Here is a 17,321-nt window from a genome sequence, read left to right as displayed (position 1 = left end):
AACCAGGGGGGGGGGAGATCAAAAAATCTGTACCATTTTAGATCACAGCAAGTAAATGATGTCATCAACTAGACATACAAATATAGATACTCTACCATGTGAGTGATGAAGGTCATGATCATTGCAACAGTACTGAATGGCTTAAGATGCACAGGAATTGGAATGAAAGTAAAAATGCAACATCACTGAAATAAGATTTGTATGTTATAAACTGAATTATGAAGCAGATAAAGGATTACCAGGATTGCCATCACACAAAGCAAATTTGCTAAAATAAAAATAAAATAACAGTCATATCCAAAGAAGACTGAAATAAACAGCTTAATTACAGAGAGCTTATGAAAATAATTTTTAAATTCATACTTGATTGAGTTTAAAACTAATGACAAATTTAACTATGTGCTGCTTGTTCTCATAAGCTTCCCAAGAAGCAAAGAATTTTGTTAGCTGTGGTCTCTCTCGGAAGAGGTGTATCCTGCAAGCCAATTACTGACATGTAACCATTTGTCAGAATGATTTTGTAAACACTTGGATTCCAGTAACTAAAATGTTCTGCAAAATCAAAATCATTCTGCAGGATTATGTTGTTTGTTATTTGGTTTTTAAGAGCATTAGCAACTAAGGCCATATTGCTCCGGTGATATGCGGCAGTCATTCCCTAACCTTTCCGCATCCTCCGTATTTGGTGGGCATGGGCTCGAACCCCGGTCTAATCAAGAAGCGTGTGCTACGCACTGCTGCTCCTGCCCACCTGGCTACGGAGGTGCCTGCAGGATTATGAAGCATTAGTCAGGACTGTATATAGCAATGGGCAGTCCCTTGTGCTGCACCTGACCCCACAACAATGATAGTAACATATCTAGATAAACTATGCAGAGTTAATACAGTTAAACTGCAATTCAGTAGTTAGTATTCCATTTGCAAAACTCTCATCAGTGATAGAGATGAAAGAGAGCAACAGCACAAAATTACACAGTGAAATATGGACATGTGGAGAAATATACTATAATTGAGCAAATCCCACTTAACATTTTCATGTATTTATTTTATTTTTTTTATTTATTATGATTTTTTTTTAATAGAAAATGGCAAGCAGCAAGTGTTTGATATCACAGCACTGTCTGCCAGTACTAGTCTGTGGTGAATGATGAGTATATACCTACTAGACTAAGCGTGGAAATCTCGCAATATTTAATAATAAAATGAACCCCACCATGCTGAGTTTTTCAAGAGGATGAATATTTGACGGATGACAGTGCTATTATCCATCTTCTCTGCCTTTTGCTGTCAATTATTTCAATCCCATGTAATTTGTGACAGCAAAATGGTCATAGTAAGGAATCTAATAACCATTAATCCTAATGGTCAGGTTCCTTTGGTCATGACCACACAACTGCACTGGTAGCTATAATGTAAAAGGAACTGTCTTTAACAATCTGTAATAAATAGAGGTTACCCAATCTGAAATTTTAAACCTCAGTCTTTCAGTGATTCCAGCAAGGCCTTCAACTGTATTGGTTTTGTAGCGTACTATTATTACATTTCAAATTGGAGATAAATGAAAATATATGAGGTTTTTTAATGCTTCTTAAGTCTTATTTGTGCATCCAGAAAATTTAATAAGCCTTGCTTTTAATGGTCGAACTTTAGATTGTAGTCAGTGACATTAGCCTCTTTGCTTTTGTGATAAGTGTCATCAATAATTGACCACAAGTTGTTTATACTGAAAATCAAATTTTAAATATAAACGTATGAATTTATCTGTAATAATTCTAAGGCCAAAGTGTAAGACAAAGAATTTATGTTTATTGATGTTTATGTCTTGATATTGATGATGGTATATCAAGCTTAATGTCCAAGTTTGCAGATGATACAAAGGTTGGCAGGGTTGTCAAGGACACTACTGACACTATGCTGCTGCAACAGGATCTGGAAAGGTTGAGCAGATGGGCTGAGAGGTGGCAAATGAAGTTTAACATTGACAAATGTAAAGTACTACACATGAGAAAAAGCAACCCCAGAGCAACGTATCAACTCTGTGGTACTACACTGACAGTGGTAGAGAATGAAAGGGACTTGGGGGTGATTGTGCAGGCAGATATGAAGTTCTCTGAGCAGTGCAGACGGGCTGCAAGAGTAGCTCATGGAGTATTGTCAATGATATACAGGAATTTTTCCAGCAGGGATAAGGAGGTGATTATTCCATTGTATAAGGCAATGGTCAGGCCACACCTAGAGTACTGTATACAGGTCTGGAGGCCTCATTTCAAGAAGGATGTAGAGCTGCTGGAACGAGTACAGAGAAGGGCAACAAGATTAGTGAATGGAACAAAGGGGTGCTCTTACGAAGAAAGGCTTAAGTTTTGCAAATTACAGTGTCTGGAGACTAGGCACCAGCGAGGTGATCTGATAGAGGTGTATAAAGCCTTGAATGGTTTAAGCATGCTCAATGCTGATGGGATTCTTCCTCTAGCTCAGAAAAATCACCTGAGAGGGCATAAATTCAAATTGAGGAAAGACAGATGTAGGATAGACGTGCGGAAATTTGCCTTTAGCCAGCGGGTGGTTGGTTGGTGGAACAGACTGCCATCCCTTGTGGTGGAGGTTGATAGCCTAAATAAGTTTAAGGCTCAGCTGGACAGGTATTTTGAACGAACAGAGGGGTGAAGTGGAAGGGGTTTTTTTTTTTTTTTTTTTTTTTTTTTGGCTGATGCTGCATAAGCTTGCTTTCTTGCATCAAATGCCTCAACTAATGCTAATGCTAATGTTTACATTGTTCTCTTTCTATAATTGTGCTAATATATGTCTTATCCATGTTCCTCCCTCACACGGCGATGCCACCCTGCAGTGTATCTTCTCAAACTGTTTAGTAAACTGAAACCTTGAAACCCTGACCATAACTGAGAACTTCCTCCCATCCAATCACTGCGATGATATCTCTGCAGGCATCTAAGGATGAACGTACACAAGTACAAACTGCAAACACTGTCAGGAGAGTATACAATCCAAAATACATCAACACTGGAAAAGTTACTACCCTTTTCCAACTTTACCCATGGAACATACTGGCTGAGCTTAACATAAATGAGGCTGCCTACTGGCTTTCGAGATGGATGGAATTCATTGCAAGGTCTGCAATGTCCAAAACTTGCATCCTTAGTCCCCACTCAAAGCCATGGTGGAATGACCTCTTGACCAAGGCCTTTAGGGAAAAACAGGCAACCCATGCCTCTTACAAGAAGTCGCCTTCACAAGAATCATACGACAAATTTTCCAAAGCAAGGATGGATTTCCAGAAGAGTAAACAATTTGCTATTGACAATTTCATAAACGGCCGGCTATCCAGGGGAAAACATGTCTGGTCCACTAGTCATACTTGCACCCTTCTATCTTTAGACGTCCAGGAATGGTGTGAGCATGTGCTGCGTTTTAAGCGAGATCACTGTGTGTCCGAAGCATATCCTTGGAACGAAGCGTTGAAAGTTTCTTCACCTTCTAGTAATACAGAAATTTCCGAAGAACAGCTAATAAAAATAATAAATTCACTACCTGACAAGTCCACCGTAGGAATTGACGCAATACCTCTTTTTAGTCTAAAAATTGCTTCTTATTTCATCAGCAAAGAGCTCACTCAACTCTACAACAAAGTACTCAAATTTGCACATGTGCCTTCAAGCTGGTTATCATACAGTCATGGCAGTTCCAAAAAAGCCTTGTGCGAAAACACCAGCTGACTTCAGGCCAATATCAATTGCCTCTCCTTTCCTGAAATGCCTCGAGAAGTGCATCTATAATGATGTAGCACTTGCAATCTTTGCGCATGGGCTAGAACATACCCATTATGCCATGACTAATAGATCTACTGTAACCTGCCTATGGTCATTATCACAGAAAATACTTCATGCCTGGAATGACAATGAAGATCTTCACACCATTTTTCTGGACATGAAATCTGCTTTTGACTCAGTCCAAATAACACCCTTTCTTGCCTTACTTGAGAGATTCTACAGGATATCCGGAAATATGCTCGAGATCCTCATTAATTTGCTATCTAGGAGAATACTTCACTTCAAAGGCGATGGCATTACAGTACTAAAAACGTCGAAGTAGGGATCCCACAAGGTGGTTTTCTGTCAGCCTTGTTATTTGCAGCAATATTCGTTCCACTAATGGATCAAATTCCAGCTTTCCTATTGTATGTTGATGATATTGCTTGTTACTTGCCATGCAAACACCACATTGGTGATTCACAAGAAAGACAAACTGCCTCTGAATCTGTAAACAGCTACCTAAATAGATTCTGTAAGTATGCTAAATTTTTTGACCTGTCAGTCAATCCAGAGAAGTCAAACTATCTCATCTTTACGCCAAGTCGAATGACTTCTACTGATACTGCATCTTCTCTACTTCCGGAATTGACAGGAAATGTTCTGACTCCCACAGACAGTGTCAAATTCCTAGGAGTAATTCTTGATGCCAATCTCACCTATAAAAAACAAATCCAAGTTCAGTATTCCAAAGCCCTGAGAGCATTCTGGGGAATGAAAATTGATCTGTGCAAAACGCACAATAAGCAAATAGTCAAGAAATACCTTGCAACTTAATTCTGTAGTGTACTCTCCTATGTTGTGGAAGTTTGGTCGGAGGCACCACCCACTAGCCTCAGGAAACTATGGGGCCTCGAATTCTGGGTGCTGAAGTGGGCCAACTTGTGGTCGCACCAGATCTACAACATCTAAATCTACTCTCTGCTGCAACCTGCAATATACGCCCATAGTCCACAGAGCCCATGTGCTAAAAATAAAATCACTCCTTCAGCTAAGCAGAATCACAGAATGTGCTCAGCTAAGCAGAATCACATCAACATCTGGAACACGGTTGGTTGGCGTTTGCCAGGTAGACACCTTGATAGTACCCCCCTCCTTGTGCTCAAGGCTCCAGCGGTTACAGAATTTCAAGAGACACTTCCCTAATGTGACTCTCAACTCGCTCAACATCGACATCGACCTGTGGACTATAGACAAGGCATATCGCGATGGCATCTTGTCCTATCTTAGTTAACTGATGTCATTTCATGTTCTGCTCAACTTGTAGTCCTTTTTCGCTGTAATCACTACTTCATTTTTACATTTTGATTATCATCTTTGCTTTGATCTATTAATTATTATTTAGTTATGATTATTTTTTTTTTTTTTTAAAAACAAAACCACTTGTATAAAATTGTAAGATTCCTCTGGCTTTCTGTGTAAGGAATCACTATTGTATAAAATTTATACAATAGTGATTCCTTATAAATTATTATTAAATGTTGTCAACTGCTTATTTGACAGACGTTAATCCATCTGCACTCTTCTATTCATGGTGATAAATAGATGAAGAAAGAATATAGTAGTAATGGGGAAGATTAATAGTGGACTATGGATAACTGGTAAAAAGTACCATTAGTCAACAAATTCCAGGTCTTGTACATTAAATGTACATCATTTCATCGCTAATGTATTTGTATGTTGAATCTTATACATTCACGATCAAATTTTTGTTCCGAATGTTTTGCACACTCTCTGTTCACCCCCCGCCACGCCCACTCCAGTTTTATTTACATTTTCTCATATCTTTAATTAAAATAAAAGATTTTCAATGGAATGAATAACCGATGTCCTTTTCAGACTCATTTTTTTGAAAAATAAAGGGAAAAAAAATTAAATATATATATATATATACACACACACAAATTCAATAGATATAGCATGAAAGGGTACCTATCACAACAGATTAAAATTCAAATTTCACTAAATTTGTGTGAAATATTTAGTAATTACTAGAAAGCTAATGTTAAGCTTCTCAAAACTTAATATATTTGCAATGAAATATTCATTAACAGGTAACTAGAAGAGATTTTAAGGTGATATTAATTTATAAAAATTAACTACTTTTGGCAGCAACAGATGGATCTTGACGGTGATCCAGGATAATCATCTGTTCTAAACGAGAGACCATTTGTTCAGCTGTCACACATAAAGGCTCACCCCCTTCAGAAAGTTGTCCCCATAGCTGCTGAAGTTCAAAGTTTTCATCTAAGAGGGAAGAGCCTTAAAGGGAATAAACAAAAATCTAGTTAAGATTTTTTTTATTTTTAATGAATGCCTTTATAATAGTTTTGTCATTTATTCTAAGTGTTCTCTTATTTATGAAAAGGAGCCACAATGCCTTTCAATTTGTTTAAAATATTAAAACCGTTTAATTATTTAACCATTGTTTAATTAATTTTTGTACATAGCAAAAAGAAAAACAGAATAAATACTTTAACTTTTAGATACTTTGTCAGGAAAAACTAGTAATCCAAACAAATTTTTATATTTTGATATTCTTGTTCAATCTAACTTTTTCATGAGCACGTATATAGATCTATGTTTTTACAAGGTCACTTCAAGTACATTTCAAATAATGCATCTGTTTTTGTATGAATTGTCTTCAGATTTGTCTGATACATGCTGCCATCTCTTATCTGTATTTCCAATAGACAGTTTTAATATATGCAGCACTTTTGGTTTACAAAAGCTGAAATTGAAGAAATTCTCAAGAATTGAGATCCAAACCTTAACAAAATTGAGTTAAATGATACATAAATAGATAGAGGATATTACTGCTTAAAAAAAAAAGTAATGAGTTTATTTTTTAACCATTTTTTAAAAAATTCTGGTCTGATTTTTTTTTTATACTTTGATGCTAGAAATAGCATCAAAATAAAAATAAACTAATATTAAAAGCATTTTTTAAAAAAATAAAACTTTCAAATTTCATTAAGAAACTAACTCCATAAAGCCTCCCCATACAGGAAAACAGACTATAGGGAGCGCACACACACACGTTCAGGAAACTCTCTCATGAAAGAGTTAATACATTAAAAATCTTTTCAATGTGCTAACACCACAAAAAAAATAAACATATGGTATATTAAGATTATGCATTCAGATTTGATAGCCTCCATAACATGTTAGTTAGAAAATTAAATTTCTTTTTTGCTACTTCATTCAAAAAAATGAAGGTGAACAATTCCCTTTCATCTTTAGGAATGTGAGCATTTGAATTCTTAAAGATGAAAGGGAGGGGCTTTCAACTGTTCAAGATGATAGCCTTCTGAAGGGTGTGATCAATCTTTCCTGAGTTTAAGAGGTTCCCAATGGTTTTCTTAACCCAGCATTCCAGGGTCTTAGTGGGGTCTGCAGCCAGTTTTTGGTACATGATGCTGCAGTAGACTGGTAAAGTAGGTCTCTTTGTTGAGAATGACACCCTTGCACTTATCAGCTTTGCTAATATGGATGATTTGATAATGCTGTGTGCATGTAGAGGTCTTTATGGTGGATTTCTGAGTCAGAAGTCCTTATAGCTCAGGAGTCCTTATAGCCAACCACCAAATATACCTAAGGAAAGGGTCAGATACAATAATGATACAGAGCCAGAGGTGGGAGACCTTGGACATATTCCAGTCCTATATAAAAAAAAAAAAAAAACCCAAAATATCAGCTTAGCCTTGTAACTGGAAGTGAACACCCTACCTTTCCTTCATGTCCTTGTGAAAAGAACTGACACCTCCTTCAGCACAGCTGTATATATACAGGAAACTAATGGACATTAAATACATAAATGTTGAAAGTATTTTATTTTCATACATTTTACTTTCAAAAGGTGAAATTTTGTAGAGCTTTGAGTTTATCAATCAAATTTATGGTGCCAAAAAGTCTTGTTCATAAGATCAAAAGTTTATAAAACTTTTGAGCTTATGAATAATGTTTGTGAACTGACAGATTACTGTATCATTTTACCAAAACACCAATACTGGAATGTAAAAAATAATTAAAAAACCAACTGGAGCAGTAAATTTTCTTACCAGCAATGTATTTCCTTCCTTCCTTATTAATGTTCACCAATTTCAGTAATGTTCCTAGAGCTGCAGCTTGTTTCCTCAGCTTATCGAGAGAAAAAATTTCTTGGCACTTGAGTGGTCCAAAAGATCCAAGGTGCTTGAGAGAGAGAGATAGAATCTAATATCAAGATTAAGCTCAAAAATAAGTCTACCAATTCTTTAGATAAAACTTCACTTTTGAGTATAGTAACAACAAACAAACTTTTATATTATTATTATCTACTCAAAATTATTTAAACAAAAACTGCCAAGAAATGGAACAATAAACAAAAGGGTTTAAACTATTTTTGGAAATCAGAGAGAATACATTTCTATAATATTTTAGTTATGTTAAGCACCTCTTTTACTCTTAATAGCATTAGTCTAATAAGGGAAATAATGCCATCAGAGTTGTTGAACAATATAAAATAATTCATTTTATGCTTAATTTATTCTAAATAATTCATTTTATGCTTCATTTATTCTAAATGATAGAGTTAAAAAAAAAAAAAACAAAAAAAACTGAATTTAAGTTATCCATAGTCAACTTACCTCAATTAACCTCTGACAGTAAGTCAAATGGGTTATTAATGCTAAGTCTAACTGTTCTGATCCTGTACTTGGGGGTTGTGGACTAGGCCCGAAACTTGGGGTGGAATGACCATCACCACCATCTAGAAGCTGCCTTGCAATTGATGCAATTCCCGAATCTGAAGTTTTTGCAGTCATATCTGGATCAATTTTTTTCTCTTCCTCTTCCATTACCCTAATGTAATAACAGTTTATAAATTTTTGATATTTTATCCATATTAAGAACAATCAACTGATACTAAAAATGACAGATAAAAAAAATTCAACTCAAGAAGGTTGAATAATCATTCATGTTAATTAAGAATTATCTTTTTTCATTAATCAATATTTTTGACAACTAAGTATATTTTTGCATCTACAGCCAAATTAAAAAGTCAGACTGATTTAATCTAAATTGTTTAACTCTATGCTTGTCTCAACTGCAGAAATAAAAAATGTATGCAAAGTGCTCCCTCATTAATCTTAAAAAAGTCGCTCAATTAAATGCAAAAGCATATGTGAAGTACTACTAAGTAAGAAAGTTTAACGAAGACTACTGTTCAATTAGTTTATTGGTAGGAAAAGAACAGTTGATACAATTAGATCTCAAATAGTCCCACTAACTAAATAAAACTGGCTGTTTTGAATTTCAATCCTCCTCCCCATTATGTCTGGGCAGAACTGCAGACATTAACTTTAATCCTAACTCACGTTTTCTCAATACCACCATGTACTTGTTAAGTAACTCCTCAGATCTTTTAATATCATTAGTACCACATGTACAACAATATTACCTTTTGTGCCCTTAAAAGATAACTGCTCTACAATCATCAACTTTAATCACTGGCAGACACATCCTATCCAATCCGCCTATGCTTTTTATACAGCATATTAAGGAAAACTTCTTGGGGGGGGGATATAATCAGGAAAGCAAAATATATGGCATCTGTCAGATATGAAGCAACTAACTAACCTCTCATAACTTGACTAAATCAAAACAAAAAATACAATATCTTCATTTAGAGAATATTAGTGGAAGGGATACATGAAAGGATTGATTTTATTTAAAAAAAAAAAAAAAAAACTACAAATACACAGCATGTTTTTCATAACATGTAGGCCATACTTTCTCTGATTCTGGATGGTTATAGCTGTTTGAATTTGAAAAATTGTATGTGGAGTTTGCAATGTTTAAAAAAAAAAAAAAAAATAATACATTAAAAATAAGCAGAAATATAATTAATAAAATGTTTATTCTTATTCATTTTTTTGTATTATTTTTTATTATGTTTTACCATTGGATACTCCATAACCATTTTTTAAAATTCAAACAGCCAGAACTGGACATGTTTCAGGTGTCAAAAAGCTAAGAAATTGTCAGTGAAATTATTCTTGTAGGAATGAAATCCTTTATCCCACATTCCACTTTAAAATCGCGTCCTTCATCTAAACCTTGGTTTTCCAATAAATGTGCTAAGGCCGTTCAGGAGAAGAATGTTGCATATCGTAATTGGCTTGCTTCCAATTCTTCAGTTTCATTTTCTGCCTACACCAAAGTTCGCAACAATTGTAAAGCAGTTATTAACCAGTCCAAACTAGATTTTGAACAGGCTAAGAGTGGAAAACTTTCTTCTTGCCCTAATGGTAGCCGAACATTCGACCAGAATGCTCGGCTGCAACTTTTGCCCATCTTTACTCGCACTCTATCAAAACTAGATGGTTCTATTGTCACTTCAGCCAAGGATAAAGCTGACCTGCTAGCATCACATTTTTCTTACAACTCACGTATTAATGATCTTGGTAAAACAACTCCCACCATTCGCATCACGCTCCATTCAATGCCTCCTGTGGTCTTCCGTCAAAAGGATGTCAGAAGAATTTTGATGCTAAGAAACCTCCAGGTCCTGATGGTATTTCTCCAACTGTTCTCAAAACTTGTGCTCCTGAACTTACTCCTGTTCTTTGCTGCCTTTTTTCACTTTCTTATTCCAAAGGTGTTTTTCTTTCTGCTTGGAAATTTGCTCATATCCAGCCAGTTCCTAAAAAGGGTGACAAATCCCTCCCATCCAATTATTGTCCCATTGAAATTACTTCTACTTGTCCTAAAGTAATGGAGAAATCAATTAACTGCCAACTCTTAAACTATCTAGAAACCTTCCGCCTGATCAACGATCACTAGTATCGATTCTGTCAGTGTCGATCCACTGGTGATATTCTGGCTTATGTTACCCATCTATGGACAAATTCAATGGAAAAATTCGGCAAAACACAAGCAGTTGCTCTTGACATCTCAAAGGCTTTCGATTGTGTTTGGTATAAAGGTCTTCTAAACAAGCTTTCATCTTATGGTTTGCCAACTGTTTTTAGTAATTGGTTATCCAGTTTTCTCTCTGACCACTCACTGAGGATGATGTTAGATGGCTCTCTGTCTTCTAACTTCTCCACTAATGCCAGTGTACCCCAAAGTTCAGTTCTTTCCCCCACTCTTTTCCTCTTGTATATTAATGACCTTCCATTGACTGGAAATCCTATCTACAGTTTTGCCGATGATAGCTCATTGCATTCCACTTTCCATTTTGAGAAATCTTGCCCTGCTCAATCAGCTTCAACTTCTTGAAAATCTGCTACAAATTCCTCAAATGCAGATCTTCAGATAATACTCCAGTGGGGCAAAGACAACTTAGTTGATTTCAATCCTTCTAAAACTCAGTCTTCTCTTATATCTCACAAAAAGGATTCTTCTGCTCCTATGCTTATCTTTGGTGACACTCCGATTTCTAGGCAAAATGATTTATCTCTTTCGGGGATTACCCTGACTTCTAATCTCTCTTGGCACAAGCACATTACAAATATTGCTTCCTCTGATTCTAAAAAACTTGGTTTTCTCTTATGCTCTTGGTGTTACTTTTCTTCCAAACAGCTGCTCACTCTGTATAAATCGCAAATCCACCCCACCATGGAATATTGTTCCCACATCTGGAGTGGTGCCCCCAAAACCTCTGTCTGGCTTCTTGATTCCATTCAAAAGAGGGCAGTTAGGTTAATTAATAATTCGTCTCTAACAGAGTCTCTCCACTCGCTGTCATTGTTTTTATTTAGTTTTTAGGAGCATTAGCAACTAAGGCCATATTGCTCCAGGGATGTGCGGTGGTCAGTCCCTGACCTTACCGCATCCTCCGTATTTGGTGGTCACGGGCTTGAACCCCGGTCTAATCAAGAAGCATATGCTACGCACTGCTGCTCCTGCCCACCTGGCTACGTAGGCACCCCAATCGCTGTCTCATAGATGTACAGTTTCTGCTGTATGCCTCTTCTACAGATATTTCCATCGGATATTACTGTCCAACTTCAAACTCATGGAACCAACTTTTCATCTTCCTCCTTTATTCATTCAACTGCCGTTTTCTGGAACAACCTTCCTTCATATGTATTTCCTGAAAATTGCAGTCTACAGAAGTTCAAGTCCAATATCAACAAATATCTTCTGTCTTCTCAGCCTCCAACCCAAGCACAGTACTAAGTACTGTGCTTGGGTTGGAGGCACTAATACCTCTCGTGTTTGGGGTATACATTTAAAAAAAAAAAAAAAAAAAGATCCTGAGGGGGGGCATAGATTTAAACTGATGAAAGATAGTTGTAGAATAGATGTGCGAAAGTTTGCCTTTAGTCAGCAGGTAGTAGTTGTTTGCTGGAACAGACTTCCATCTATTGTTGAAGTTGATAGCTTAAATGAATTTAAGGCTGAACTAGACAGACATTTGGAGTTACTGCATGGGTGTGAAATGGAAAGTTTTTTCTGGCTGATGCTCTATAAGCTTGCTTTCTTGCATCATGTTAGCATTAGCTGAGGCATATGATGCAAGAAAGCAAGCTTATATAGAATCAGTGAGAGAAAAAAAAAAAAAACCCTTCCCATTTCACCAATCCAGTGTCACTCCAAATGTTTGTCTAGTTCAGCCATCTCCCACAACAACAGATGGAAGTCTGTTCCAGCAGTCAACTACCTGTTGGCTAAGGCAAACTTCCACACATCTATTCTACAACTGTCTTTCCTCAAATTGAATTGAGGAAAGACAGTTGAATGCTCAAACCATTCAAGGCCTTATATACACCTCAATCAGATCACCTTGCAGGTGTCTAGTCTCCAGATGCTGCAACTGACAGAATTAAGCCTCTCCTGGTAAGAGAACACCTTTGTTCCTCTCACCAACCTTGTTGCCCTTCTCTGTACTCATTCTAGCAACTCTACATCCTTCCTAAAATGAGGCCTCCTGACCTGTATACAGTATACAGTACTCAAGGTGTGGGCTGACCATTGCCTTATACAAATGGATAATCACCTCCTTGTCTCTACTAACAAAATTCCTATATATCATTGACAAAACTCCATGACCTGCTCTGGTAGCCCATCTGCACTGCTCAGAGAACTTCATATCTGACTGCACAATCACACCCAGGTCTTTTTAATTCTCCACCTCCCTGAGTGTAATACCAGAGTTGGTATGTTTCTATTGGGTTACTGCTACCCCTATGCAGTACTTTGCATTTGCTTCAACTAATGCTAATCTCTCCTGCACTACTCTGATATTTTTCAGGCCACAAGATTTTTTTCATAAAAATAATTTTCTTTTTGTGGTGGGATTCAAGCTGAGGTCCGTATGCTTTATGGATAAATGCCCTAACCACTGGGCTAATAATGAGGATATTCATTTACAACACTGAAAATGTGGTATTACAATGTAATTTGAACACTATTTTTAATCAACGATTTTTAATAGTGCTTAATGAACAAAACTATTTTTAATGAACAAATTTTAATTGTGCTTAATCAATAAAATATTTGTTGTATTTTGCCCAACTGAAAATATAAAGTGTGTAATTTTTTTTTAAAGTACTCATGAATCATAAGTAAATATTTTTAATTTCACATTAGTGCTGAATCAACAAATTAAGTGCTTAATGAACAAAATATTTCCTCAACTGAAAATATAAAGCATGTGTTTTTTAAAAGTTTTCATGAATTTTAAGTAAATATTTTTTAATTTCACTAAGAAACAGATTTTAGGGTTGGTGTTCGGGCTGGTTCTGGGGGTCTGGAGGTGCGGGTTGTATGTGGGCTGCTCCTCCAGATATTTGGAATATTTTCTGCTCCCAAAAGCATGAGCTGATGATGGGTATTGGTAAGATTCCTGAAACGTCACATTAGATGTAGAGTGGTTTAGGCTTAATAAACTATGTTATTAATTTCACATGGTATATGAGTGGTATTAATTATAGTAATAATCTTAATGGAAAACAACCATGTAACAACCTTCCCTAACTATATTTCTTTCTTAAATAATTGTCCTTAAATGCAAGAGGATGAGATGTGAATGTTTACTGTTATTAAATTTATGCCTTCATATCTACACTTTTAAATTGAATAATCAATGTATTATTCAATTTAAAAGTGTAGTATATTACAAGAGTGATTACCAGAAATTTATGGTCCGACTAACAGTACATCAGCACATATTCCCATACCCAACATCATTAAGGTATTATGGATTACTGTACCTATCGCTGTGGTATATTGGTATAAAGTGAAAACCTAACGGTACAATAAATAAGAAAAATATTTTGTATTTGGGGTAGAGAGAAAGTAGAAATTTGATACTGAATGTTAAATGTAAATCATTTTATTAATGGTGCGGTGCCTATTTTAGGCAGTGCCTGTGGCAAGTGCCTCACTTGTGTATCCCTAGTGTTGGTCTTGCAATTATATTAGCATTAGTAGAGGCACACGATGCAAGAAAGCAAGCTTATGCAGCATCAGCCAAAAAAAAAAAAAAGTGCTCAGATTTCACCCCTCCATTCGTTCCAAATACCTGTCCAGCTCAGCCTTAAATTTATTTAGGCTATCAACTTCCACAACAAAGGATGGAAGTCAGCTCCACCAATCAACTATCTGCTCGCTAAAGGCAAACTTCTGCACATCTATCCTACAACTGTCTTTCCTCAATTTGAATTTATGCCCTCTCAGGTGATTATTCTGAGCAAGAGGAAGAATTCCATCAGCATTGAGCATGCTCAAACCATTCAAGGCTTTATACACCTAAATCAGATCACCTCGCAGGTGCCTAGTCTCCAACCACTGTAATCTGCAAAACTTAAGCCTTTCTTCGTAAGAGCAACCCTTTGTTCCATTCACTAATTTTGATGTCGTTCTCTGCACTCGTTCCAACAGCTCTACATCCTTCTTAAACTGAGGCCTCCAGATAATAACACTATTCAAGTACTCAAGGTGTGGCCTGACCATCGCCTTATACAAGGGGATAATCATCTCCTTATCCCTGCTAGAAAAATTCCTGTATATCATTGACAAGACACCATGAGCAATTCTTGCAGACAGTCTGCACTGCTCAGGAAACTTCATATCTGCCTGCACAATTACCCCCAGGTCCTTTTCATTCTCTACCACTGTCAGTGTAGAGAGTATAGAGAGAGTGTAGTACCACAGAGTTGATACGTTACTCTGGGGTTACTGCTTCCCATATGTAGTACTTTACATTTGTCAATGTTAAACTTCAATTTCCACCTCTCAGCCCATCTGCTAACTTTTCTAGATCCTGTTACAGCAGCATACTGTCATTAGTGTTATTAACAACTCTGCCAACCATCGTATCGTCATAAAACTTGGACACTGAGGCTGATATACCATCATCAATATCATTAATAAACACAGAAAACAACAATGGACCCAATACGGAACCCTGGGGGACTCATTTAATAATATTTGTCAACGAAGAGCAGTGTCCATTGGTTTCCACTCTCTGTCTTCTCCCACTCAACCATCCCTTTAACCATAGCAGCATTTGCCTACAATGCTGCACTGCTCCAATTTGGGCAGCAGTCTTCCATGTGCAACAGTAACAAAAGCCTTTCTAAGATCAAATATATGATATCAAAGTTATTCTCTGCATCCAGTTGTTTTGTGACCACATCATAGTATCCAATCAAACTGGTCAGACAAGACTTCCCCTTAACAAACCCATGCTGTGTACAAGCTATAACTGAAGTCTTGTCTAGATGATCCTGCAGTGCTTCTTTAACAAGTGCCGCCATTAATTTTCTTGGAGCAGAAGTTAAACTAATAGGTCTATAATTACTTGTGTCACCCTTTGATCCTCCTCTGTGAATCGGGGTCACATCTGCACATCTCCAGTCCATGGGTACCTCCCCTGAGTCCAAAGAAGCTCTCATAATTATGGCTGAGTTTGCTTACTTCCTTTGCTGCCTCCTTTAATATAACTGGACAGATCCCATCCACCCTGGGTGCCTTTTTTATGTTTATCTTCAACAATTTCTCCTCTCAGTTATTACAAAAACATCTAGCTCACTGCCAGAGTTTAATTCCCCTCTGGCATTCCTCTTCCTGAATAACTCCTCATGTGTGACTGTAGATGCAAAATACTCATTTAGTTTGTTAGCCACCTGAGCAGGATCATCAACAGCTGAACCATCAATATCCAGTGGACCAATCTGATTCATCCCTTTCCTTCTAGAGTTTACATAGGTAAAGAACTCTTTGCTGTTTTTCTTTGCATCCTTTGCTAAAGATTTCTCATAATCTGCCTTTGCCTGCCTAATCTCCTTTGTGACTTGGTTACAGACCAGCTTATATCTATCATACGCTTCCATGTCACCCATTAATTTCTATGTATCCCATGCATTTTTCTTCTCTGCCAAATATCACATTGCTTCACATGACATCCATTTAGGCCTAAACTTTGAACAATATTTCCTAGTTGGTATGTAAGGCCTAGTAGCTTCCAAGATTAATTCTTTGAATGCTTCCAATTTTGAATTTGCTGTTGGTAACATCATCAGTTGGTCCCACTGTATAGAATTTAAATACTGTCTCAAACCTCCATAGTTGCCTTCCCTTTACCCTTGATGGTAGTTACCTCTTTGAGTAAATCCCATTTCAGCACTGTGATCACTGTCACATAGTGGTTCCTTTAACTGCAGATTCTTAATGCATGAAGAATCACTACTGATAATCAGATCAAGAGTATTACTCCCTCTAGTTGTCTCCCGAACATGCTGATGTAGAAAACACTCATCCAATAAATCCACAAAAGTCATGCTAGTGTGTGAATGACCAACCCACAAATTCCAGTCAATATCCAGGAAATTAAAATCCCCCATTACAAGACTCTCTGATGTACTGGCCCACTATTTTCCTGTACAGTTTTTTATTATACTCAGAGTCATTAGGCCTATATCCACTCCTATTCTCAATTTTGATTTCCCAATGCGTATGTCACGTCAAAGACTCGAGACTGCACTGTCCAGTGATATCGACTGGCTGTACCTCTTTGGATTTTGTGTGTTTCTTAACTAATAGCATAACCCCTCCTCCCTTCCTATCCTGTCTATCATTCCTGTACACATTGTACTCCCCAAATTCCAGCTCTGCACCCCCCCCTACATCTGTGCGACACCACATCTCTGATATCCCAACAATATCAGCCTTTGATGTGTTGACCAACACCTCAAATTCATCAAATTTATTTACCAAAGTATACATGCACCTGTTCCTATTCTTAGCTACCCTAACACAACCCATTAAGAGAGGCAGCAAAGAAATTAAGTAATCACTTAGCCGTAATAATTATAAGAGCACCCTTAGATTCAGGGGAGATCCCTATGGACTGAAAATGCGAATGTATCTCCAATTCATAAAGGGTATCAAAAGGCAACGTGAGTAATTACAGACCTGTTAGCTTAATGTCTGTTCCATGGAAAATAATGGAATCACTGGTTAAAGGAGTAATGCAGGACCATCTGGACAGGCATGCAATTA

At 36.9% G+C, this 17,321-nt stretch overlaps 1 protein-coding gene across 5 annotated transcripts in view; it reads right to left on the bottom strand.

The window, feature by feature from the left end:
- Positions 1–17,321, bottom strand: part of LOC150086112 (rho family-interacting cell polarization regulator 2-like) — a 324,874-nt gene that overhangs the window by 36,173 nt on the left and 271,380 nt on the right. For all 5 annotated transcript variants that reach the window (XM_090374381.1, XM_090374377.1, XM_090374378.1 and 2 more), the window contains 3 exons: positions 8,456–8,669; positions 7,889–8,021; positions 5,931–6,089 (listed from right to left, as the gene is read on the bottom strand). In XM_090374381.1, the coding sequence (XP_090230507.1) occupies positions 5,931–6,089; positions 7,889–8,021; positions 8,456–8,669 (506 nt within the window). The remainder of the gene's footprint in view (positions 1–5,930; positions 6,090–7,888; positions 8,022–8,455; positions 8,670–17,321) is intronic.

This window comes from Mastigoproctus giganteus, chromosome 5 (genome assembly GCF_048544385.1).
Source record: "Mastigoproctus giganteus isolate SK-2022 chromosome 5, ASM4854438v1, whole genome shotgun sequence".
In the NCBI taxonomy this organism is placed as follows: Eukaryota; Metazoa; Arthropoda; class Arachnida; order Uropygi; family Thelyphonidae; genus Mastigoproctus; species Mastigoproctus giganteus.
Note: the sequence above shows the minus strand (reverse complement) of the source record. Positions and strands in the feature narration are given on the sequence as shown.